The sequence below is a fragment of the Chelonia mydas genome, chromosome 7 (genome assembly GCF_015237465.2).
Source record: "Chelonia mydas isolate rCheMyd1 chromosome 7, rCheMyd1.pri.v2, whole genome shotgun sequence".
NCBI lineage: Eukaryota > Metazoa > Chordata > Testudines > Cheloniidae > Chelonia > Chelonia mydas.
The window spans coordinates 24017772-24043125 of NC_057853.1; the positions used below are offsets into that span (position 1 = coordinate 24017772).

A 25354-nucleotide genomic window follows, 5' to 3' on the forward strand; every position below is an offset into this window, starting at 1 on the left:
TAATTCATTTAAAATTCTGAATGTGTCTCAGTTAGAAACCTATGCACCTGATCTGCCATTTGAAATCAGATTTTACCTCAAGCTTTTTAGGACCAAATCCTGTTCCCATTTTGAATGCAATGGCAAAACTCCACTGACTTTAAAGAAAGCAGAATTTTGCCCTCACTGCCACCTTTATGTCTCTTGGTGCTCTGAAGTAATCATCACTGCAATGTGGCTTTAATAACCCAGAATTCACAGAAATTTCAAAATCAACCAAAATACCCACCCCTTCGATGGCCACCACTATCTCCCTCCCCGCAATGAAAAATTCATTCATGAAGCATTCTGTAAATTACTAGATTTTAATAGTAATTTAAGTCCTTTACATATTCTGGAAACCATGTGAATATCTAACAACGTTTATTCCAGCTTTCCACAAATAAAATTGTCAGCCCCTTTGTCTGTATTTATTCCTGGAGTAGAAACAATGACCAAGCAATTAATCTAACAGCATGTTTCTAATTTTTCTAAAATAAGAATGAAGATTTTTCTCTTTAAACAAAAAACAGACTAGCAATGGGTTTCAAATACATACACAGATCATAGTACATTGGAAAAGGAGCTCAAAAAGGTGGCTCTTAGAAATGCAGGCTTAAATAGAAATATACAGTCTACAAGAATCTTCACTGTTTAGAAAAAATGTCAAACGTTGATGTCCAAGTAAGGAGTCCAAAGGGACTGAGTGGTGGTAGCTGTACAATGATGTCATCCCACACACTTTCAAGGAGACAGTGCCCTCTTTAGCTTTCGTCTAAATACAAACAATGCCTGAGACCAAGGAGTAGATTTTCATCAGTGCTGCAGCATGAACTGCTGCATAGCTTGAATGCATGCACAGCAGCTGATTTTGAAGATACGCAGGGATATGAGCTGCATAGTTCTGGGGGTGAGGAGGTCCAGAATCAGTCTCTACATATCATAAAAGGTGCATCACAGATAACAAAACTTAATTAGTCTGGCTCTTTTTTTGATATAATTTCATTTAGATAAAAGTTACGACTATAAATTTAATTACACATACAAATCAAAAGGAAACACTACTGTATTTTGTACTTTTCTGCACCACTACTTTTTACAATGCATTCCATTGGCACTTATAATACATCTGCTAGCAATTCATATTGTAAATGGTGTAGGAAATACACAAATCTGTATAGCATCTAACCAATATTATTACACTTATCTCATTACGCTTACATCCGATACACTTGTTTTCAATTACATTACCAATCACAGAATTCACAGAATTCATTAAGAAACTCATTATTTACATCAAAATATTCAGCAACACAATATAAATAGAAAAGAGCTAAGAGCTCACACCCTTGTGTTAACCTGAATTTGTTTGTTCCCTCATCTATCTACAGTATTATTGCTTAATCAGGCCCCAAACCTAAAAGAATAAATGGCTCCAGGAGTTTTTCTTCACTTGTTTTAATAACCATCTTGAAGCTGCTCTCCATATTTGAGTGGTTATATACATGGGCTTAACATCAAAAGAAAGTATCCCCCTTTAAGCAAAGCCAGATTGTACAAAAACCTCAATATTCTAAACTGTTAAGGCAGTATATATACACAGGAGCTGTTCAGGGAGTAAAAACCCATCCCCAGTAAGTGTTAACATTCTGGACATACAGCAGTTTTCCTTTTGCGCACTAAGTTTTATGTGTTGCCTTCATTTTCTGCATAAATCATAAGTTAATGAGTTATATCAACAGCACTTCAGCAAATGCCTGGAACATCAGAATTCTTTTATAACAATTTATCATGCAATGTTACAGATTCTAAGTAGCAGAAATACCTTAAATCTCAGTCTATGAAGTTTTCCCTCTTCACTTATTCCTTCCATATTCTAACAACGTCTAACACCTATGTTTCAATAAGTTTTACATTAAATACAATCACATATCATGGGCTGCATAAACTCTGAGTTCTCAGGACATTCCATGGCTAGAATTTTCTGATTTTCTAGTTTTATATTTAAAAAATGGAGATTGCTCAATGGATACCTTAGGTCACTGTGTGGTGTTAGCGCTAGAGCTTTACATATCAACGATTCTGGTTTCCTCAGGGACTCTGGCACATTCACCATGTTTCGTACAAGATCCCTGAGAACTTATCACAGCATCAGTAATTCACAACGCAAAACATGTTCAAGTGCTTGACTCTACATGAAGTTCAAGCTAGTTTCTTATTGTTCTCTGTGTTGTGCACCAATGCCAAAAATTCCAGTACGAGCTTTGCCGTTTTCCTGGGCCGCTCCACTATCACAGAGTGTCCACAGTTTTCCAAAATATGCACCTGACAGTCAGAAATAGATTTTGCTAGAACATCTGCTCCAGAAACATCCAGAACCTGAATGAGAGAAAAAGTAGTAAGTACCAAAGAAAAAAGTCTCAGAGTCCAAACAAAGTTTTTATTGGCTGTTCCATGACCCTGTTTGAACCATCTCTTGGGTATTTTGACATCAAAGTGGGATACTAAGTTACTATGGAATGCATTTGTTTCCCACATCAGATTCTTCAGGAATAGCTCATTGTTACCCAGGTGTCTCCGCTGGCCCTCCTGCACTGTGTACAAGCTGTGCCTGGTAGTGGGAATAATTCGGGCACTGACCACATGCAACAGAATCCATGCAACTGGTTACAATTTAGGTACTCTCTGTGCATGTCTGCGCACATGCATGCGTGTAAGTGGGTAAATCATACCCTTCTACCCCCTGTAGCACAGCTTTATAAATGAAGTGCTGACATGGTTTACAGACCAACAAAAAACAACAATCCTTGTTCATATTGATCCGGGAAACCATTCTAGAACCCTAATAGCAACTACCGAGTATAACGAGCACTGTGGCTAGCAGAGTTCTGCTCCCAGTGTGAACTAAGTCGGACTGTTCCCACCACTTACCCAGTTCCACTGACAATGTTTCCCATAGATGTCTCTCCAGTCCAAATGCAAGTCCCTACTTTTATTTCCATTTCATCTGAATTTCCCTATCACTTAACATGATCTATGAGCACAGGAGAGGATTTAAACAGACAAGGGTTCTCTCTGGCTCCCCTGCCTGGTTTTGAGGTCTTGTGGCAACTCAGGCTACTCTACAGCAGCCTCAGCCACAGTTTGAGCCCTGCTTCCCTCTTAGCTGTTATCAGCAGGGGCTCCAGAAGCACCTTCTCCCACCAATGCTGGTAGCACCTCTCCCATCAGCAGTGGCTGCTCCCCCCTCTGTTAGGGTAACTGGGGAAGAGGACTAGTAGGATTCATACAGCCCACACTCCATGGCAGGCAAGCAGACGAAGGGGAAGCCAGCCCTGATCAGGCAAATTCTATTCAAGGTGGACATGATCCCATTGGCAAAGACAGGTGTGGGAGGGGAAGCAGGGACTCCCCTGGGGAAGGAGTTATCACTAGGGTATCTTTCACAAGCACCACGCTCTCTAAAAAAATGAAATAAAATAGAGTTCCAAGCTCATCACTCCTTTTTATTTTAAAATCCATCCTATTTCCAGCTGGTTCCAGACCACTCACTGGTTCTGACAGTGTTACATCTCCCCTTCTAATCCATGACATAGGCCCCAATTTTGAGTCCCCTAATAGATGTGGTTGGGGTGCAGAGCAGGGCAGAAGTGGCTCTAAGCTCCCTTTCAGTCCTTGGATTCCAGAACTGTTTGGGAGCCTGCCTGGCTCCGAGTATAAGTTAAAGCAACCTCATAGTTGTTCTAGTTCAAACTCTGCTCCTGGCTTCTTATGAGCCGTGGGAAGCAGAAGAGATCCCGAGAGCACAGTACACTAGACTCGCTCCCTCCCCACCTCCTACCATCTCTGAAAGCCCTTTATGACATGGACTGGCATAGGGCTACTCTAGCAGGGGAGCTCCCTATTGCTGCAGCATTTCCACCACCTCTATGCCACCACAGCCGCATAAAGGGGCTCTGGTGCTGGGGACAATTGACCTTATAGCCTCACTTCTACACAGCTCCACCCCTGCTTATGTCTCAGCCTGTTTTCCTGTATTCCTTTGCATGCGTGCACACAATCTTCTCCTCTCTCCTTTGCAAACGTGTGCGCGCACACACTCCTCTCCTCACTCCTTAACATTCCCTTGGTCTCCTTCCCAGTCTTGCATCCTTGTGCCTTTCTTTTCCTCTGCCGCCTACCCAAGGAACAGCCTCTCTCTTCCTTGTTGCCAAGACAACTCTTTTTTTTTTTGCTTCAAAATTCTTGTTCCAAGCCCACTTCTTTCAGTGAGCTTTCCACTAGCGGCTCCCTCCCTCACGACAATTAAGCAGACAGAATCTGAGCTCTCGGTAGCCAACTCCCTTCCCAGATCTGCTCCTTGTCCCCTTTCCTTTCTGTTGTCTGTTCCTACCTATCATCCTTCATAGGCTCCCATATCTAATTTGACTGGGAGATCCCTGGGGCAGACAGGGACCTTGCGTTCTTACTACTGGTCTGTAAAGCACCATGCAAGTCACTAGTGCTAGCTCCTTATGTAACATTCATACAGATGGAAACGGAGCACCAATCCTTTATAAAAAAAAAGGAAACAGGGCAGCAGCAGCAGTACCTGATCTTGTTTTCCCCAGATGATCTGCGTTGGGGCTTTGATCTTGCTCATGTTTTCATGAAGAGCATGTCTGGACTTTTCATCTGTAATTTCTAAAAATACTTTTCAGCAGAGAAGAATTAGTCAAACACAAGTGGGATTTGTCCCATTTACTGCTAATCAGCATGGCCCGAATCCTGAGTGAGTGATTTCCTTTATTCCTTCAGCAGGCTCCTGCGGCCGCCAGTGAGGGTTTGCATGAATCAGGAAACCCTGCAAGAGGGGGCAACAGTGGGAGGAAAACCCTACTGTGTTCTCAAAGGGTGGTACCCCAGCTGGCCCACGGGGGAGGCAGAACAGGATGTAGGGCCTGCCCACAAACCACAGATCACTCCAGGAGCCATCAGTGGGAGGACAGGATGTCTGTGACCTCTAGCATGACAAGATTCTCCCACGGCCCCACTCTGTTAGCAGGCGTTAATTAAAGCTGACCAATGATTAAAGCAGATACAAACAGGAGGGGGGAAATTAACTGCTCCAGCCGAGGAGGAGGGCTGCTATCCCAAGCCAGGGAGCTTGGGTTGGGGGGGGAACACCCATATTCTTTTAATGAGAAGGGGAGCTGCACTCCCCTCCCCATTACTTCCCCCTTATTTCAGCCCCTGAAGCGGACTCACTGGGGCCGGTGCAGCTGCTCTATCCCACCTCCCTTACATTCAGAAGAGGGAGCTAGGGCCTGGAATATTCAGGCCCTGAAAGGCAGCCAAGCCTATGGAGAAGGATTTGGCTAGGGGTGCAGGCAGGGTTTTTCTGGAGTAAACATCTGATTAATAAACCTGAGGGTTTGTTTTCTTTTTCTCTTTTGGGGGAGTCCCTCTGTGAAGAATGTGTAGTTTGTTTGGAGCTGGGTGGGGACTCTGTCAGCTCACAATACTTCTGCACCCCTCTTTCCCCTTCCCAGAAGAGACACATAGACTCTGGCTGTGTCACTCCTCATGGGGCTGGCTGCAAGAGGGAGGATGATGCGTGCCCCATGACACTGTCCCTACCCACTCCTCCACCAGCAGGGAATCTCCACACTGGTGAAGCACCTACCACAGCACCCACCTGTTGTGGAGGCAGCTAGGTCCCCTTCTGCATGAGGGGGATAGATCTGTACACAAACTCGGTACTTAGGTACAGATCAAGAGACTTTGTGTTTGGTTCTAGCAGAGCAGAACCAGCGCACTTACATTTCCGGTAAAATTCATTATGCGGGATGCGAACATCAACAAGGCCCTGCAGGATCTATAAATAAATAAGTATGAGGGTAAGAGAACAGATACACCACACATGGCCCACGCGCTGACACTCAGGAGACAGCACGTGGAGAAGTTTCCTGGGGACACTGGACACAAGGCTCTGTTACACTGCTGCAGAGCAAGAGAGTAAGTATATTATTCACACAAGATCTGACTCCTCATAAAGGGGCTACAAGCTTGTAGGATAAAAAGGAAGCAGAAAAATGTCTTTCATATTGTGCAGTTGGAATTTGCTATCAAGCCAGACTATGCACTCTTGCCAGGTTGCCTCAAGAGTTATCACACATTTCTTTATTATTCACATAAAATTAATACTTCTCATTACCTTACCTTGGCATTACTAATACTTGGCATTATTTTACACTTCCTCTTCTCCTATAATCTATTCATCAAAGACTTCCTAGGAAAACATATTGCTAAGTTCCTCTCTCCTAACAATGGAACAATTAACATTTCCATTGCATTTGCTAAAAGGAACAAAACAAACAAATCTCTTATGTACTGGACAATAACTTTTCGTCTATCTAGCTTTTCCTGTTATCTATATATACTAAAGGCAACCAGACTTCCCACCAAGCTGCCAAAGAATTTAGATCCTTCCAACAGGGAAGCATCAGGCAAGTATGGCTGGAAAAAACAGAAGGAAAGTGGTCTAAACCACTAAAGATACTAGTTAGATGCAGAAGTTATTGGGGGAGGTTCTATGGCCTCCTTTATACAAGAGGTCAGACTAGGATGATCATAATGGCCCTTTCTGATCTTAAAGTCTATGGAAAATTAGAGACCTTGGAAAATATTTTCCCATCAACATTTTCATCCCTAAGAGGGATAAATCTCCAGAGGAGGGCAGCACCACAGGAGCAAGAGACCCCCTGGAGCACTGACCTGACGCTGTCTGCAAGGGTTGCTGTAAAGAAGTTACATTTCTGAAGAGAAACCTTCTAAATTTCTATGAAGTCAAAAAGATAAAAAAGCTATTGGTAGAACTATGCAAACACCAGACCTTCTACACTGAATGACCTGTATGTCCATTATAATTCTTCCTGATTTAATAAAATGAAATTAGTCATGAATAATATGCCCCCTTGTAAAGATCTAATTTCAGAGATACTCAAAATGAAGGACTAGTCATAAGGGTGACACATTCCAAGTTGATTTGGAGCACAAGAAGGGGAGGAGAGAGGGATTTTGGCAGAAGTCCCACACCTTCTGATTAGCTCTTTGGGCTCCTTTCATGGAGCATGAAGAAACACATGCCATGATTACATTTCGGTGTATAACTTTCAAGATATACTTCAGCTAGGATCACATCAATGATGTATCAAAGCATGTTTGACCTAGTGAAGACTGCAGGATTGGACCTGAACAAAAATGATCCCTCACTCTCACAGATCTTGAGAGACAGACCAGTCCTCACTTATAGACAGCCCCCCAACCTGAAGGAAATACTCTTCAGCAACCACACAACAAAAACACTAACCCAGGAACCCATCCTTGCAACAAAGCCCGATGCCAACTCTGTCCACATATTTATTCAAGTGACACCATCATAGGACCTAATCACATTAGCCACGCCATCAGAGGCTCGTTCACCTGCACATCAACCAGTGTGATATATACCATCATGTGCCAGCAATGCCCCTCTGCCATGTGCATTGGCCAAACCGGACAGTCTCTATGCAAAAGAATAAATGGACACAAATCTGACATCAGGAATCATAACATTCAAAAACTGGTAGGAGAACACTTCAACCTCTCTGGCCACTCAGTAAAAGATTTAAGGGTGGCAATTTTGCAACAGAAAAGCTTCAAAAACAGACTCCAACGAGAAACTGCTGAGCTTGAATTAATATGCAAACTAGATACCATTACCTTGGGTTTGGGAGGGGCTGGGTCATTACACATATTGAATCTATTTCCCCGTGTTAAGTATCCTCACACCTTCTTGTCAACTGTCTAAATGGGCCATGTTGATTATCACTACAAAAGTTTTTTTCTTGCTGATAACAGCTCATCTTAATTAGCCTCTCACAGTTTGTATGGCAACTTCCACCTTCTCTGTATGTGTGTGTGTATATATAATTTTCTTACTATATGTTCCATTCTACGCATCCGATGAAGTGAGCTGTAGCTCACGAAAGCTTATGCTCTTAATAAATTTGTTCATCTCTAAGGTGCCACAAGTACTCCTGTTCTTTCTGCGGATACACACTAACAGAGCTGCTACTCTGAAACCTGAAATATAAATAAAAATTTCTTGCCCTGATGGACAATTTCATACTGTGTCTTAGGGGGCCAGCATTCTGTGCAAATTGCTAACAGTTCTTTCTTTCCCCTTCCATAAATATACAGCAACATTACTTGGAAAATTACACTGTTCTTAGCTACATCCTAGATTGTGTCATTTCAGTTTCATTGCCTTTGACATAACTGTTCTGTTTAAAACCCATGGATTTCAGTGAGAGGCAAGCTTGCACGCTCACTCTCTCTGTGAGAGTTATTCTGCTTCAGGCTCATCCTGGCCAAATCTACTACCTTCTGTCATGATTAAAGATGATGCTGACTAGGATTTCTTACCTGCTGAGGTACTTTAAAGCGCACATAAGAACAAAGCTTCAGCATGTCTGCCATTTCCTCAGGCGTTGATGGAATTAAAGGAATCCTGTCAATACGTTCAGACTCTTTCAGCTCCCGCAGACGCTTAAGAAATTTGTTATCAGTTGGATAGGGCAGACCTACATACAATGAACAAAAATAACCACATGCTAAAATCCAAAAGTGACAACAACAAGACAGCCCTTCCTAGAGAGGGCAACTTGCCACAGAAGGTAGTTACTTCTGGACATACTGTACATTTGACTGCTGTAAACTTTCACGCAGTCATGACAGCCTCTGCTAATAGCTATGGTAATCAAACTAATAGCACTAAACACAGTGCAAATACACACCTGCTTTGTGTTCCTCCCAGTCCCACATTCTTCTGAAGAAAAATAAAACCTCTGGTTTTGTCACATACTATTAAAAATGAACTGAGACTGATGCAGTGTTAATCAAGATATGGTTCTGCCCTGCAACACCATGGCATCTCTGTCCTGTGGGAGCCTCTCATAAATGGAACCTGCCAATTTTACCAAATTGTGTGACGTGGATGGGAGAACCTTTGTAATTTCTCAGTTAAACCAGAATTTCAGCCAGTTTGTCAGTCTTCTCACAAAATAAAACTCTTTTCATTCTCTCTCTTTCTCTCAGTCCTTGGTAGATCTTGATTTCTCCTGTTTTCTAATTTCCGGAACCCTTTTTCCTATAATTTTTTAAAAGCCTATCAAAAGGAACACTCTCACTTTCCATAGGCCACAATTTACGTCCTTTCAAAAAAATAAATAAATAAAATAAACAAACAAATAAATAAATCCAGTGAATCCCATTCCCAGTGCCATCCATGGAATTACAATTTTATGACTATACATAATATATGTATTATACAATATATTACATGTACAATATAATCTATTCCTGAAAATGATTGAAGTTCACCCAGGGGAATTCAATTTCCAATTTCTATGGCCTACTTGCCTGCTTACTCATTCAACCAAGAGGAATTTTAACACACCATATATGCATAGTATTGACCAAATTATATCCCAGTCCTTCCTACTCACCATAGCTTTGACCCTACTGCTCCCATGGCTGGTTGCCTCCCAAATGCATTACACAGGAGGAAGCCATAAGCAGCAGCAGGGAAGGTGGGTACTCAATTGCGGGTGTGGAAGGAGATGCAGAAGGGGAGCTAGGAGCATACAGTGGGTGCAGAGAAAGTCAGGATGCAATCTGACAAATACTTTACATATATTATGCATGGATGGTTTGCTTGTTGGAATGGTAATACCACCAACAGCTAATGGGCTGAATAACTCATCACATACAGGAAGATAGAAACAACAACAAAAATCCTGATGAAGATAGAAACAACAAACAAATCTCCATTTTCTATTATCTTTTTCTAATTATTTTTATAGTTAAGCTGCAGCACGACATTGTAGGTCCCCTCATGATGTGGGACATACAATTTGCAGGTGGCAACAGTAACCTGCCCACCAAAATGAATTCTCAGACAGGGAAATCTATCTTGCTTTAAGATTAAACTCGATAAGTTTATGGAGGAGATGGTATGATGGGATAACATGGCTTTGGTAATTAAATATTCATGGTAAATAGGCCCAATGGCCTGTGATGGGTTTTAGATGGGGTAAGATCCAAGTTACCCGGGAAAGAATTTTCTGTAGTATCTGGCTGATGAATCTTGCCCATATGCTCAGGGTTTAGCTGATCGCCATATTTGGGGTCGGGAAGGAATTTTCCTCCAGGGCAGATTGGAAGGCCCTGGAGGTTTTTCGCCTTCCTCTGTAGCATGGGGCACGGGTCACTTGCTGGAGGATTCTCTGCTCCTTGAGGTCTTTAAACTACAATTTGAGGACTTCAATAGCACAGATATAGGTGTGAGGTTTTTTTGTAGGAGTGGTGGGTGAAATTCTGTGGCCTGCGTTGTGCAGGAGGTCAGACTAGATGATCATAATGGTCCCTTCTGACCTAAATATCTATGAATCTATGAACTCCGGAAGCACCAGCTCTTTATTACTGTATGCATCATTTGCTAAGCTATCTCTAGGTGCTGGGAAATTAACAATGAACGCTGCAGGGAAAATACAGAACCAGTGGAATAAAATATTTATTATTAAGTGACACTCTAGGCTTTACACAACATTTTTGCAAAAATTTTCCCCAACCAGTTCTACTTCAAACTTCTTCACTGGGAGGTGACTCTTCAGGAGTCTGATTTGTCTTGTGAACCCTCAAGTTTCACCTCATTTAAAGACTACTTGCTTACAAAATCAGACATAAAAACACAAAAGTGTCACAGCACACTATTACAGAAAAATTGATTATTTTCTCATTTTTACCCTATAATTAAATCAATTGGAATATGAACATTGTACTTAAACAAGTCATCGTATGTATGAAATTTCAGTCTGTACTGACTTTGCTGGTGTTTTTTATGTAGTCTGTTGTAAAACTAGGCAAATATCTAGATGAGCTGATGTACCTCCTGGAAGACCTCTGCGTACCTCCAGCAATACGTGTACCCCTGGTTGAGAACCACTGGCTCTAATTCACAGATGCCTGGCACACACACAGACAGTTCTTCACATCACTTTCTTTCTCCAGAGCAGCATAGGCGGTAGCTAGGTAACATTCCACTTTGCTCTTTATTTCTTGCCTTGGAATCACCAGTTTATTGGATAAGAAACAGCAGCAGCAGCTGTTATGACAACAGGGGCAAACACCAAAGCCTTTCCTGCATGCAGATAACACTTTGCCAACACTCAGACACATTTGCAGCATTTAATTCCCTAGCTTGTACTGAATAGTCTGGCCAGGTATCAAGACAGAAGACTGAGTTGATGAAATGTGAAATTCTGCATAACCAGGTATTTCAAAATTCACATTTACTGAGTAACTTCTCTTCTTGTAACAGTCTCTAAACAGCTGGAGATAGCATTGGGGATTTAGTGGCAGATTTGGGCAGGAATCAACTAAGGGCTTATCTACACTTACATTTTATAGCACTCCAACTTGCTGGCTCAGGGGTGTGAAAAATCACCCGAGTGCAGCAAGTTTGAGTGCTGTAAAGCGCTAGTGTGCACAGCTCCCAGTGCTCAGAGCTATTCCCCTCCTGGAGGTGGATTACCAGGAGCGCTGGGCGAGCTCTCTCCCAGAGCTCATGCGTGACCACACTCGCACTTCAAAGCGCTCCCGCAGCAGCGCTTTTGAAGTTTATAGCATAGATGTAGGGCTTGGCTACACTTGCAAGTTAGAGCACATTAAATCAGCCCCAGGTGCCCTAAATCCTGCGGTGTTCACACTGGCAAGGCACTTAGAGCTCATGGACTCCGCACCTGAAGCGCCCCCGGTAATCCACCTCCACGAGAAGCATAGAGCTTGCTGCGCCCTGGCTGAAACGCCCGGGTGTCAGTGTGGACGACTGTTGCATTACTGTGCTGTGACTGGCCTCCAGAAAAGTCCCATAATCCCTTGAAGTCAAGTGCCCAGTCTGGTCATTGTTTTGAACTCTGCTGCAGGCATGCGGATATCCCCTTTCAAAGCTCCGTGTCTGACATCCGGCATGCTTATCTGCTCTGGGACACAAAGCAAACCATTACTGTGGAACATTGCTGCTGCAGAGGTGGGCGTGTGCGCGCGTGTGTGAGAGAGGTTGCAAGGGGAAGGGGCTGATGTCGGGGTTTCCCCCTGCTGCTGTCTGAACTTACAAGACAGCCTGCTGACACACTCTTTGCCCCCCAAAACACAGTCTCTCCCTCTACATACACACAACACACTCCCTGTCGCACTCCACCTCCTCCCACTATTTGAAATGTACACTGCAGCCACTTGCACACTGGATAGCTACCACAATGCACTGCTCTCTATGGCGTTGCAAGAGCTGCTAATGTGGCCATGCCACTGTGCTTGCAGTTGACAGTGTAAACACACGGCAGCACTTTCCCTGCTGCGGTCTCTGAGGGCTGGTTTAACTCCCAGTGCTCTACATCTGCAAGTGTAGCCATAGCTGTAGCTTTAAAGCAATCTTCCCTTTTAAGGCTTTCAGAACATGAAGGACCGAATTCTCACTTACAGTAAGGCCTCTTTACAGCACTCTGCCAGTGTAGAGATGTCTTAAAGCGGGGTCAATGTAATTTACACCCACTTCAAGACATCTTACAGAGCTGACAGAGTGCTGTAGAGAGGCCTTACTGTAAGCGAGGATTGGACCTGTAGAGATGAGACTACACAGCTAAATCCCCCTGCAGGTTTAAAACAGACACTTCTTGTGAAGTCAGTTCAGACCACCTCTCTTGATACCCCGCCCCCCCATATTCATTTCCATTCATCTCAGCCACTCCTGTCCAAGCCATACAGCTTTGAGCTCTCTCCCTTAGAAACATCACACACAGCACAAAGGTAGCTGCCTAGCTACCCAACAGCTAAGATTAGGCTGTTGGCAAGAAGCATCACTGTTGGAATGGTGTTTCAATGTACAAGTTTCTAGTCAAATGGGTATTACAAAAAACTGATTTTAAAAAAGGTCTAAGTCTCCTTCCACCGTGCTGAAAACAGGAAGATGACACATTTAGCAATCTCTCAGTTACATAGAACACTGAACGCTTACACACACATTACCAAAACATTCAGAGCTGCGTGGGGATTTAGCCCCACAGCTAAGCCTCTGCCAGATGCTGGGACTGGACAACAGCGGATGGATCACTCAATAATTGCCCAGTTCTGTTCACTCCCTCTGAAGCATCTGGCACTGGCCATTGTCAGAAGACAAGATACTGGTTTAGATGGACCACTGGTCTGAACTACTATGGCCATTCTTATGTTCTTAACTCACTCCAATTCCAATGGCAATCCTGGAACTAAACCTCTGTACCTCCCTATGAAGATGTAGGGGTCCACATTTAGGATTCCAGTTACTTTTCAATGTGTCTGTAACAGAAGTAGCTGCTGTGATACCAAACGCCACCACTTCAGGAGAGCCACAACCCTTTGATCTGTAAAAGCCAGTGAGAAAACAGCAACTTTTTCACTAGGCCTGCAAATACTCCTCCACGTTCCTGATCCCTCCTCCTACCTACACTTCCAGCTCTGCCCTCCCTTCCCTGCAACAGATGGAAAAGCTACTCCCAGCATAGCAATTTCTGAAAACCTCTACCTTGGTGTAGCACAGACTCCAAGATAGCAGAAAGCAAAGGTGCTGATGTGTGTTGTCCTCCTCTGCAGTGAGCACTGTGGATGGGGGACCAATTAAGGCAGCTCTCTTTCTGTCCATACTCTTCCTCCACTATGTGCATGTGTGAACATTCCATTTTAAATGTTCACAGCTCAAATAAATTCAGAACCAATCTTTTTCAAAAGCACAGATTGTCTGTCCCCACAGCTCCAGCCAATATTGAGCTATGCAAACACATTGTTTTCTGCACACACCATTTAAAAAAAAAAAAAAAAGGCACCTTTGGGCTGCAACTAAGCATGGAACGTTTCAGCCTAAACAGGAGTTTGCTGGAGAAAGCTGTGAAAAAGGGGGCTTAGAACAGAGACTGGAATTCAGCTTTCACAGCATTTGTTACCTCACACTTCATGTGCTGAGTTCCAGGAGTTCTGTTAGAAGTCTAATTAGTCTTACGGAGTATAAGTAAATCTGAACTGGATTCTAAAATCTCAGTTGGTGCCAAGTATTTCTTCCCACTGTCTAATTCACAAAGTTTACACTGGATTCAGTACTACCTGAGGTTCTCTAGGTTAATGCTTTGGTACAGAGTATAGACCTAGCTACTTACTTCCATACTCACTTTTTATTGTGCCACTCACCTGCAGGGCATACAAGAGACAGGCTGCAAATCTCTGCTGGGTATTGAGCAGCATAAACTCCTGCAACATTTCCACCCATTGAGGTGCCGATCAGGTGAAAAGGTTTTCTGTTCAGCTTGATACATTCAACAAACTGAAATGGAAAGGGCAATGAGGCCACAGGGACCAACTGCACAGTTACAATCAGAGTCATTAGAAAAAATAAACGTCAAAGCTTTAGCATATAGCAATCACGAGGTCCTGGCAGCATTGCAGTAAATCCTAAAAGCAAAGCTAGAGCAGTGTGGTGGAGCCACAGAATCTTGAGATTGCCCGTGCGTCCTCTTTAAATAAAAGGAAACATATTTCCCATGGAAGGTGTTGGCTTAACAGTGCTGAGGGAGGACATCACCATCCACAGAGCAGGATAAGCTTCCCCACCTTGTCCCAGCGAAGTGCCTTGTCCATGAGCAGGAAGAACAAGCTCGAGAGCTACAAGAGTAGTTCGGGGTCCATGACCGTTTAGTTTTTAGCCACTGCTGAGATTGTCAAATTAGCAACAGGTGTGGAAGCAGCTTCTGTGACAGGATACGTGCCCACTGAGAACACCACTCTCCTTTCCTGCGGTTATGTTTACTGTTTCACAGGTCTGGCTGGTGCTTGACAGACAAACAAGAACACAGGTCCCTGGCCCACAGGCGCTTACAAACCAGAAGGTTAGCAAACAAGCATTGACTATAACTTTCGGTCACTACTGACCCAGGCGGGATTGGAACGGCTAAGGCTCTACAGGCCGTTACCAAGCCTCTGAACCATCCAGCCTCATCTACATCCCTCTTTAAAGGAAAGGAAAACAAACAAACAAAAATAATCTGCAGTCTGATCCACGTTATAGAGAACAACAGCCCTTGCTTCACCTCCTCCCACCGTCCTGCGTGGTCTTGTTCCTCTTCTGTCCTACATTCCAGCCGCACCCATTTTGATCATGCCAGTAAGGAACAAGGGGAAAAAATACAGACTTATAAAATACAAAAATGTGGTCCCCACCTGCTGTCTATTTCAGCAGCATCTTACCAATCGCCCCTCCATTTTAAGAGCTCTGCTGCAGAGCTTATCTTAGGAGAGATTTAACGCTCTCCATTGAGGCCTAATGCTCATTGACATGGAGGTTCCTGTACACCACTCTGGCAGTGCAGAGATGTTCGCATAAATAAGAATCTGGCCCAGAATATATTATATACTTAATTCAAATGTGAAGTAAAAAGCAACACAGTCACAAGGAAGGCATCTGCTGATGATGCCAAAGGAAATGGACAGAGGCGCTTGGCAGCTTTTACAGAGATGGGGATTCAATACCACTTCAGCAGTGCTTAATCTGATAGAGCGGTGCGTGAGTGACCGGGGGGGGGGCGGGGTAGGGGGAGGCTTGTAGGTGGTGATCCTGCCCTTTTTCACTGCTGGCTCTTGAAAAGATTTGTGGGTAGAGAGGAACTGAAATAAAATCAGAGTATATGATTGGGGAAAATGCCACGGCTGTTCCTCCACATTCTCCCCCCTGTCCCCCCTGCCCCCAAGCATTTTTCTTCAGCCTGGCCATACCCCTGAATTATGACTCTGCATGGCTCAGCCATTATGCTGAAAGGAAAATTTACACATCTTATAATCTGTGCAGCAAAGTACAAAAAAGCTCTCCTATCATACGAAGCTCCTGTGAGCTGCAGGGTTTTAAGAACGCATCTGATTCTGGCACACAGGGTCCTAGCTGTAATTCGCACACTGAATTTTCTAATGTATTCGAATGTGCCTAAAGCAGTAAGACTGTTCAGGCTAATCAGTCACACGGTAGGGGGTTAGTCCTTGAAGGAACAGAGGGACAACTCTGCAAAGTTCCTTCTGGAGGATGGCTGCAGCTTAGCACATGAAAGAGAGCCAAGGAGCAAAGGCAATACTGGCCCATTTAGTGACCCAAAGGAATGCACAGCTGAGCTGCAGGAGGGGATGGGGAAGGAAAAGTAAACTGCAGTTGCTACAGGCCAGGAGTAGATTATTTCCCCTGCAATAAGAGGAGAGCAGGGAAATTCAGAGGAGTGAAGTTCTGGAACAGCCTTCCAAGGGAAGCCGTGGGGGCAAAAGATCTATCTGGCTTTAAGATTAAACTCGATAAGTTTATGGAGGAGATGGTATGATGGGATAACATGGTTTTGGTAATTAAATATTCATGGTAAATAGGCGCAATGGCCTGTGATGGGATATGAGATGGGGTTGGATCTGAGTTACCCAGGAAAGAATTTTCTGTAGTATCTGGCTGGTGAATCTTGCCCATATGCTCAGGGTTTAGCTGATCGCCATATTTGGGGTCGGGAAGGAATTTTCCTCCAGGGCAGATTGGAAGAGGCCCTGGAGGTTTTTCGCCTTCCTCTGTAGCATGGGGCACGGGTCACTTGGTGGAGGATTCTCTGCTCCTTGAAGTCTTTAAACCACGATTTGAGGACTTCAATAGCTCAGACACAGGTGAGAGGTTTTTCGCAGGAGTGGTGGGTGAAATTCTGTGGCCTGCATTGTGCAGGAGGTCAGATTAGATGATCATAATGGTCCCTTCTGACCTAAATATCTATGAAATTACTTCTTTGGGGTTTTCCTGAGGCGGCACACTCGCATGCTGCCATTTACAGAGGGCTGAGCCAAGGGCACAATCTAGCCCTCCATGTTTCACCTTCAATCCTCTAAAGAGAGGAAATCCTGGTTTCCAATCACTTCAAAGACAAATCAAACCCATATACTCTGATTGCCCAGGAAGGGGGACATGAAGAAGAACAGGCATAGAACACATCTGAGGCCATCACCTGGTGTATTCTTTTAACTTGCCCATTGATGGAGTAGTCATCTAACGATGATCGGGTAGTGCCCTCATGACCAGGCATGTCAACACAAACCAAGTGCAGGTTCTTCGGAAGGAACTGCGGAAACAAAGCGCTGGGCAGTCAGCCTAGAGAAGGGATGCTACGAAGGAAATTGGTAATTACAGAAAAAAAAAATTGATTTCCTATTAGAATCTCTCTGTGAAATGTTGTGCTGATTAGTACAGTGTGGCCAATGGCTGCACCCTATTACATCAGTTCACTGCGAGCTGGTATTATCTTTTATAAGCTTAAAGAAGTTTTATTGTTTAAAAAATAGAATCCAAGAAAAAGAGGAGGGGAGGTCCCGAAAAAGGGACTGTGTTATGAATGTTTGGTACGTGTACACCCTGTATGAGAAGTGATGAAATACCATGGGCTAGATTTCCTTCACACAAAACTTCTCTCTCACAGCACAGCTTTGCCACCACACAGAGATGGTTTCCAGCAGAGCACAGGTAGCTTTTCCTTTGCTGCTTTCCATCAGAGATGTTGCTGGGAGAGAGGAACTTTACTTCCTGCTGCTGGCTCCATAGGAGCTCTGCAGGTGGGAGTTACTACGGGGAAGTGTGAAATAAGTACCTCCCATAATTATCCCATGTACACCTTCGCTCTGGCAGTGCAAGGCCCCTAAAAACACCTCCAGTGTCAAGGAGATGAAGCCTGTTTTCTGAGACTACAACCTCCTCTCCCCAAGCAGATTTTGGGTCTTAAGGGCCTTCCACGGGGACTCTGTCTAGGTGCTGGCACAGACTAGACTGCGAATCTGGCCCTGTAGATTAAATACCGGAAATGACCTATTCACCAGAATTATTATACACCAGATTCCAGCTGTTAAGAAAAGGCTCCATCCTATTAAGTATAATTTAAGGGCCTGTGATATATAGGGGTCAGACTGGATGACCTGGTGGCCCCTTCTGACCTTAAACTCTATGGGCATGTCTACACTACAAACTTAAGTCAACCTGTGTTACGTCAACTTACAGCCATTGCAGTAATTACTGCGGTGGAGGAGGACCACACTACCTCCTTGTGTTGGTGGTGTGCATCCTCACCAAGAGCGCTTCCACCAGCCAGAAGAGGAGCAACGTGGGGAGCTGAGAGCCAAGGCTCTGAGCTCCACACAGCTGCCCAGCTGCCGCCCAGGCTCTTGGCTTCTCGCCTCCCCACTGGTTGTGGGGGGCAGCCACCAAGGCTTCTCACCTTCCAGAGCGGAGGGCCGGGATGGAGGACAGCTGGGGTCCCGCTGGAGCCCACCACCGGCCCCGAGCTCCATGCAGGAACTGTGAAATTGACAAGAATGACATCCAGCAGCCAATGTAAGTAATGCAGTGTCTACACGGACACTGCATTGCCCTATCTACACCAACATAAGCCTTTCGTGGAAGTGGAGTTATAATGTTGATGTAGTACGGTACTTACATCGGGGGGAGCAAGGCAGTAGCATGTACACTGACATTAGGCAGCTTACATCGACCTAACTCTGTAGTATAGATCAAGCCTATGACATTATTAAGTCTGGAAGCATAAATCCTCTAAAAACTTTGAATGACAAAAGGGGTGGAATGCATCAGAGGATCAATATGTACAGTAGCTGAGGATATTTCTAGTTTTCTAAAATAATTGTCATAGCTGTGATCAGTATAGCTAAGCTTCCTAATGTGCTAGCAGGAGGCTCCTCCTTCAGGACACCAGCAAATGAAAGCGTTCTCTCGCTAAGGCGGTATCCATTTATTGTTAGAGAAATGGAAACATACCTTGACCACAGACAACCACATATCTTTGTGGGCTGAAAATCCATGTAACATCAGTATGGATGGTCTGAATCCAGGTCTCCCTCGATAAGAAAAACAGAACCGGTAATCATCATAGTTAGCATATCTAACCTGCATGCCCAGTGCTCGACGCCAGTACCTAAAGAAAAACAAATAAGCGAAACATGACACTTGAGCATGATCTAATAGTCCAAGCACAAGACAAGGCAGACAAGACTCCTGGGTTCAATTCCAGGCCCTGACTTGTTATGAGAACGCAGACAAGTCACTTAATGCCCAGATCCTCAATTGTATTTAGGCACCTAACGCCTACCAATTTCAATGGAAGGTTGGAACCTAAATACCTGTGTGGATCTGGGCCTCAGGGTCCAATTCTAAGCAGTACGGAGCCTCTCTTGCAAACACGCAGCATCACCAATCCCCAGTGAAGTCAATGGAGGCTGAGGATGCCTCAGAGGATGTGCTGAAGATTAGCCTCTTTTGGCTCAATTTACTCATCTTTAATATGGACACAAACAATTCTTTCTTATTCAGAGGGGAATCGCGAAGCTTAGTTTATATTTGAAAAGCACAAGGAGACCCTTGGGTAAAATGACACATATAAAGGCGAAGTATTATGGACATGTAATGTCAGCAGTTGTTACGCTGGCTCATTTGAGTTCAGTGAAAAATGCCACAGAGAGCTCAGTCCCCACAAGGGACTGATACACCACTTACATGGGAAGTGGGGCTCCGCTGGTATGCAGGGCTTGTGGGGGACCTGTCCTTAGGGACAACATGCACTCAAGATAGCCCACAGACAGGTGCTGAGAACTTTAACAGAGCAGAAGAGCTAGCAAACCTCTATCAAAGTTTAATATTTTGGCTGCTGCCACAGGGTGGCTGACCCCTTTAAATGAAGCTGTCTAGCACCCCTGTGCTAGAACAGGTGCAGACTCAGAGAGGGAGGAGGTCCCTGAAGGAAACTGTAGAAGGTTCCTCAGGGAAGGCAGAAGAGGGGTTTTCTGGATGAACTCCCCAAGCTGGAGCGAATGGAAGGCAAAAAAGCAGCAGACAGAGTTGCCTACTGATTTGCAAGCTGGAGAGGCAGAGCTGAGGCCCAAAGCGGGCTAAAGGCAGGTGAGCAGCGGAGGGGCATACCTGCTGACATCTCCACGCTGGTGCACTGGAACCAGAGGGTGTCTGAGGGCTGGGGAAACAGGTGCAGGGCCTACTTTCTGGCCTGTTTAAGATGGGAGCTTAACAGAACAGGGGCAGAGCTGGATGCTCCCTGATGAGGATGAACTCCCAGCAGAAAGGCTGGGGGTTGCAGCTGGAAGGGATGTGGCGGCTGTCCTGGCAGGACAGGAGAGCACTAAAGAAGAGCCCAGGAGTGGTGGAAGGCTCCAGAGTGTGGTATGTGCTATGTCTACTGACCAGATCACATGGGATTTTAAGGACTGCATGGGGGCGGGGGGCATGAGAAATGGATTATGTTTCGGGACTTTTGTTACAGATTGTTTGCACTAGCATTTTGTAATAAACTGCCCTAAGGAGGTGTATTACTGAGACAAGAGAGCCTGTTGTGAAGTCACCAGGAGCTCGAGGGGGGAAGTAGGACAGTAAACCTGGTGTTAGGGTGCCCATCTGAAAGGGAGCACTCTGTGTCAAAGGGGAACTGTTGACAGCTGCTTTATAATATTTGAAAAAACATTTAAAGCAAAAAGTGACCGGGACAATATTGTGGACAGCTATACAGCATCCTGCGTTGCTTTCAGCCGAAATAAAGCCCTTGGGAATAATGCACTGGTTTCAAATCAAGGTTTTGCTGATGGTCTCTATGGCCTTTTGTCATGTAGGGCTGAAGTACACAAACAGCCATTTTGCTGTTCACAAGGCAAGAGAGGTCAACCAGGCTGTCCTTGCTCTCAGTTGTTCATCTGAAATGAGCTGGGGAGTGGGGCTGCATGTATGCAACACCCTCCCTGCTGATGTCTCGTGAATCCCTCCTCTTCAAGGCTCAGCACAAGGGCTTTCTATTCATCTCACTCTAACTTTGATCACTTTGGGACTCTATTTTTATAAGATTTTCCTTTTTGCTTTTGCTCTTGCTCTGTCTGGGACCAATCCTGAGTGCCATAAGTACATTTTAAAACAAATGGAGGTTCATTCAGGCAAACAAAGCAAGAATCTGCAACACAAGGCAGATTCTAAGCTCCATGACACTGAAGCAAAACCAAGACTGACTTCAGTGAAGTCAACAGAGTTACTCTGACTGAGATTAGACTCTGGCCCCTGTCTGCACATTAAACAAATAATTGCACAGTATCTGGTGACCAGAATATTGATAAATACCAGCTTGAGTAGTATCAGTGCATATAAGAGGCGACTATGTTGTCACTAAGGCTGGATTGTGTTGTCATTGTGAGGGTGCAGAAAGCCAGCAAAAAGCTTATACAGCACCTCAATCCTTATTTACTGTAAGCCCTATTTTGAGGGCTTATGTGGGATTTATGTGGTGCCTAGACCTTGTGCAGGTCCTACATTCAGAGGTGAATTTCACCCTGAACGAATAAGTGTCTTAAAGTTTGCCTCAGGGGCCCTGTGTAAACCATCATTGGGCAAGATATTAACATTTTTAGCAACTGATCCTGATGGATCAATTCACCAAAAGACAAAATAATCTGTCCAAAGCTGAACTGATCCCTCACAAGGTGTTAACGCTATTAGCAGCAGCAGGAATGGCAGCTAAATGGATTAGCACACAAAGCAAAGGAGGAGCGATCCACTGCCAGATGGCAGTGGAGCAGTCTCAGGTGTCAAACCCTGCAGGGAGACAAACACCAAAAGCAGGTGAGAAGGAAAAAGTCATTCTGTAGCACCCCAACTACAAACTAAGGCCATGGCCTCTATCATTAAGAGTGTAGCTCATTGTAGACCTAGTGCAACCCGTAAGAACAATAATGGGGAGGGGAGAGAGGGAATGGGGGGACAAAGAGAACAGCTTTTGAATTGTGTGGTGAAAGGAGATGCGACCTTCTGTCACTGGCTACCCCTGTCAGGTCTGTGACCTCAGCCTGCTCCCAAGAGCTCAGTCTACCCTGAGAAGGGGAAATTGTCCATGGATTGAAAGGGGACTGAGTTTGGTTATGTAGTAGCCACAACACTTTCCCTCTCATTCCTTCCTACAGGTGCACGAAGAGAATATGATTTCAGAACAAAAAAACAATTTCTAATGAACAGAATAAACAACAAATTAAACAATAAAAATGCTGAAGAAACAAGATTCACAGGAAGCAGGGGCGGGCGCGGGAGGGAGAACGGCTGGATATTCTGTAACAAAATGTACACAAGACTCCTCCATGACTCGTAGTTATGTCCAGGCATTACAGATCCAGCTACTGCAGATGTAGACTCAAAGATAAGCTTAGAAAAGAAAGAAACGGGCATTTATCTCTTTAGAAAAATCCTCTCCCCATCCTCTCATTTTTTAAAACATCTAGCACATTCTTACCTGCCTACTTAGCCTGGCTCCTCAGAGCTCTCTGTCATCAGCCCTTTTCTGATCATCGTCTCTACTCTGAAACTCTTGCCTATGTCTCCACTGACTAAATATTTTCAAGAACGTAGGAACTGCCATTCTGGACCAGCTCCAAGGTCCATCCAGTCCAGTATCTGTGACTGTAGCCAGTACCAAATGCTTCAGAGGAAGGTGCAAGAAAGCCCAGAATAGGCAGATTTGGGGTAATCTGCCTCTCCATGAAGGCCTCATCCTAACCCCAACTAGTTGAGAGACTGGCTTAAACCCTGATGACTGGTTTTGTATCCTTTCCAAAACTCTTCTTTTAGTGCTATAACAACTATGGATATTTTGTTATCCATATCACCATTCAATCCCTCTCTGAATCTTGCTAAATTCTTGACCTCAATGACATCCTGTGGCAACGACTTCCACAACTAATTTCTTGCAGCACATGCCTTCACACTGTCTGTTAATAGGCTTGTGCGACTTCTTCTTGTTGATTAATTGTATTTCTGTAGAACCTAGGAGCCCTAGTCATTGACCAGGACCCTGTTGTGCTCAATGCTGTACAAACACAGAACAAAAACATGGTGCCTGCCCCCAAAGAGTTTACAATCTACGTAAACAAGTCTGCACAATCTTTGTTACAGCAATGGCTGCTGATAACTCTACTGGTTATAGGGCATTATGGAGACACATTCCCAGGACACACAGAATAGAGATTTAAAAAAAATAGGAAAAGCATCTACAAAGGAAGTGAAACTTGTTTAATCCTCTTTTGCCAATCGGATTTATACAAGCCAGAGGACGCAGAAGTCCCAGCATCTGGACTGACATCTCCATAGCAGAGAACTGGTGATATTTTTTAGCCATCATTTGCAGAAGCATCATTCTGCCTCACAATTCCTGATGTGATGCGTGAAGGAAAGGAATTCTTCCTTACACAAATTTAGTTACCAATATTCCAGGGTTTGATTACATCCTGCCAGTTTTAACCTTCAGTTGCCTGAATACATAAGATTATGAGATTACTTAGAATAAATCTGTTAGACCTACATGTCTGTCCATTAAAAAAAAAAAAAAAAAAGAGAGAGAGAGAGAGAGATTGATACTGCTGCCTTGCCTGAATGAGTGGAAGTGAGATTACAAATTGCACTATGGTCAGAAATTTCTATGGAAGATCAGTTTGACTTTAAGATACCTCAGCAGTAGAGTGGAATTGATGAGTGACCAAATTAAAACAACTCATACTGTTAACTGTACATCAGGTACAGCAATCCTGCTGAACTAACACAACTGGAATGCCAGATGAGGCATTTTTAAAGGAATATTTTCTGTTTAAACCCTCATCTGAAATAAACAGAGGGATTGCAAACATCATCATTGCTTCATCTCGTTTCCATGAAGACTAAAGAACTAGTGTGGTTCTCTTCTGTTATTGGAAAGGATGGGGTACATTAGGATAATGAGGAAAATTATACAACTTCTCTTCAACACGCCACTGCAAAGAAAGAGAGAGAGCTGGGAACCTTCTTTCTGTAACTAACAGTTTTCACATTTCAAATTATATTCTTAATCATGAGGAAAGATGTGGTTTCCAAGAAGCTTTGTGTAACCTGATACAAATCAGAACCCTCAGATTAACATTCATATTCAAGAAACTGACAGGCCACATGTTAGTTACCACATAAAGGTACCTTGTGTTTGTTCTGCAGCCTAGCCATTTTGAAATAAGACTGGCCAGGCTATTGTAAGTACAGTCACAATACAGTTGTCATGGGGAACGAACTTAGAGCCATTAATGTTTCTCTCAGTGAGAGCCCATTACCATCATCTCCTTAGCAAAGGAATGACTCACAGAAATGCAGCTTGTCATGAGACGTCAAGAGGAGTTCCACAGACTCTGACAACTGCATTACCAATGCAGATTACTGCTGCACAGGGGTTTTCTACTTCTCCTGGGCATAACACTTTTATTTGTCCTGAGCATGAAATTACCAGGTTTCCACTCTGTCTTGCTGGAAGATTGCTCTGTCCCAGTTCACAGAGGAATCATGAAGCCTCTGTCAATTGCTCTCTTGCTTTTAATTCTCTCCCACACCTTGTTTTGTTTCTCTGCTCTGCTTGAACCCACATTCTGGTCCCATTGCGACAATCACTCCTGCCCACAAGATCCAGATAGCCTTCCTGATTGATGAGGGTGTCCAACAGGCCATTTTCCCCCAGTCTGTTCTCCTGTACTGTGAAAAGTGCAAATGACACCAGTTCCCATGGGCAGCCCTCCCTCTCAAATGAAAGCAACCCGGATAATCAAGCCCTGCCTAGCAACCTGCAACAAAGACATAACCCAAAAAGCCTCAGTTGGGAGAGTGTGATAAGGAATGATAGTATTCCTTCAATCTGTGTTTTAAAGTTATGTTTTTTAAGAGTAATACAAATCTATTATAACAAAACTCCATCCACATGTTAAAGTCTTAATCTAATTTTATATTACGGGCCCTAGAATACTTCCCCCAGGTGCCAGTGTACCTTGGTATCAAGAATAGCTGACTGAGATTTTGGGAAGTTTTCATAACATGCCTTGTCAATAAACAATCCTGTCTTCTAAAATGTATTAAAGCTGGACTCCTCTGTTACTCATTTCTGTGGGCTAGAAGAGAACACAACCTTGAACTCTGGGACTCAGGAGACCAAGGTTCAGTACCTGGCTTTGACAGTGACCTCACATGCAGGGGTGCTGGAACTAGGGGTGCAGCAGCACGCCCAGGCTTGACGTGGTTTCTATGATATGCAGGGTTTACAGTTTTGTTCAATGGCTCTCAGCACCCTCTCTGTAAAAATTGTTCCAATGTCACTGCTCATATGTGACCCTGGGCAAGTTGCTC

General features: G+C 44.1%; 1 protein-coding gene across 11 annotated transcripts in view; it reads right to left on the reverse strand.

Annotated features, from left to right (window-relative positions):
- Positions 1-328: 328 nt before the first annotated feature.
- ABHD6 (abhydrolase domain containing 6, acylglycerol lipase) overlaps positions 329-25354 on the reverse strand; it is a 64540-nt gene continuing 39514 nt past the window's right edge. For all 11 annotated transcript variants that reach the window (XM_043551481.1, XM_043551482.1, XM_037905048.2 and 8 more), the window contains 7 exons: positions 18950-19106; positions 17139-17252; positions 14317-14449; positions 8467-8624; positions 5821-5875; positions 4610-4710; positions 329-2397 (listed from right to left, as the gene is read on the reverse strand). In XM_043551481.1, the coding sequence (XP_043407416.1) occupies positions 2221-2397; positions 4610-4710; positions 5821-5875; positions 8467-8624; positions 14317-14449; positions 17139-17252; positions 18950-19106 (895 nt within the window). In that variant the 3' untranslated portion in view covers positions 329-2220. The remainder of the gene's footprint in view (positions 2398-4609; positions 4711-5820; positions 5876-8466; positions 8625-14316; positions 14450-17138; positions 17253-18949; positions 19107-25354) is intronic.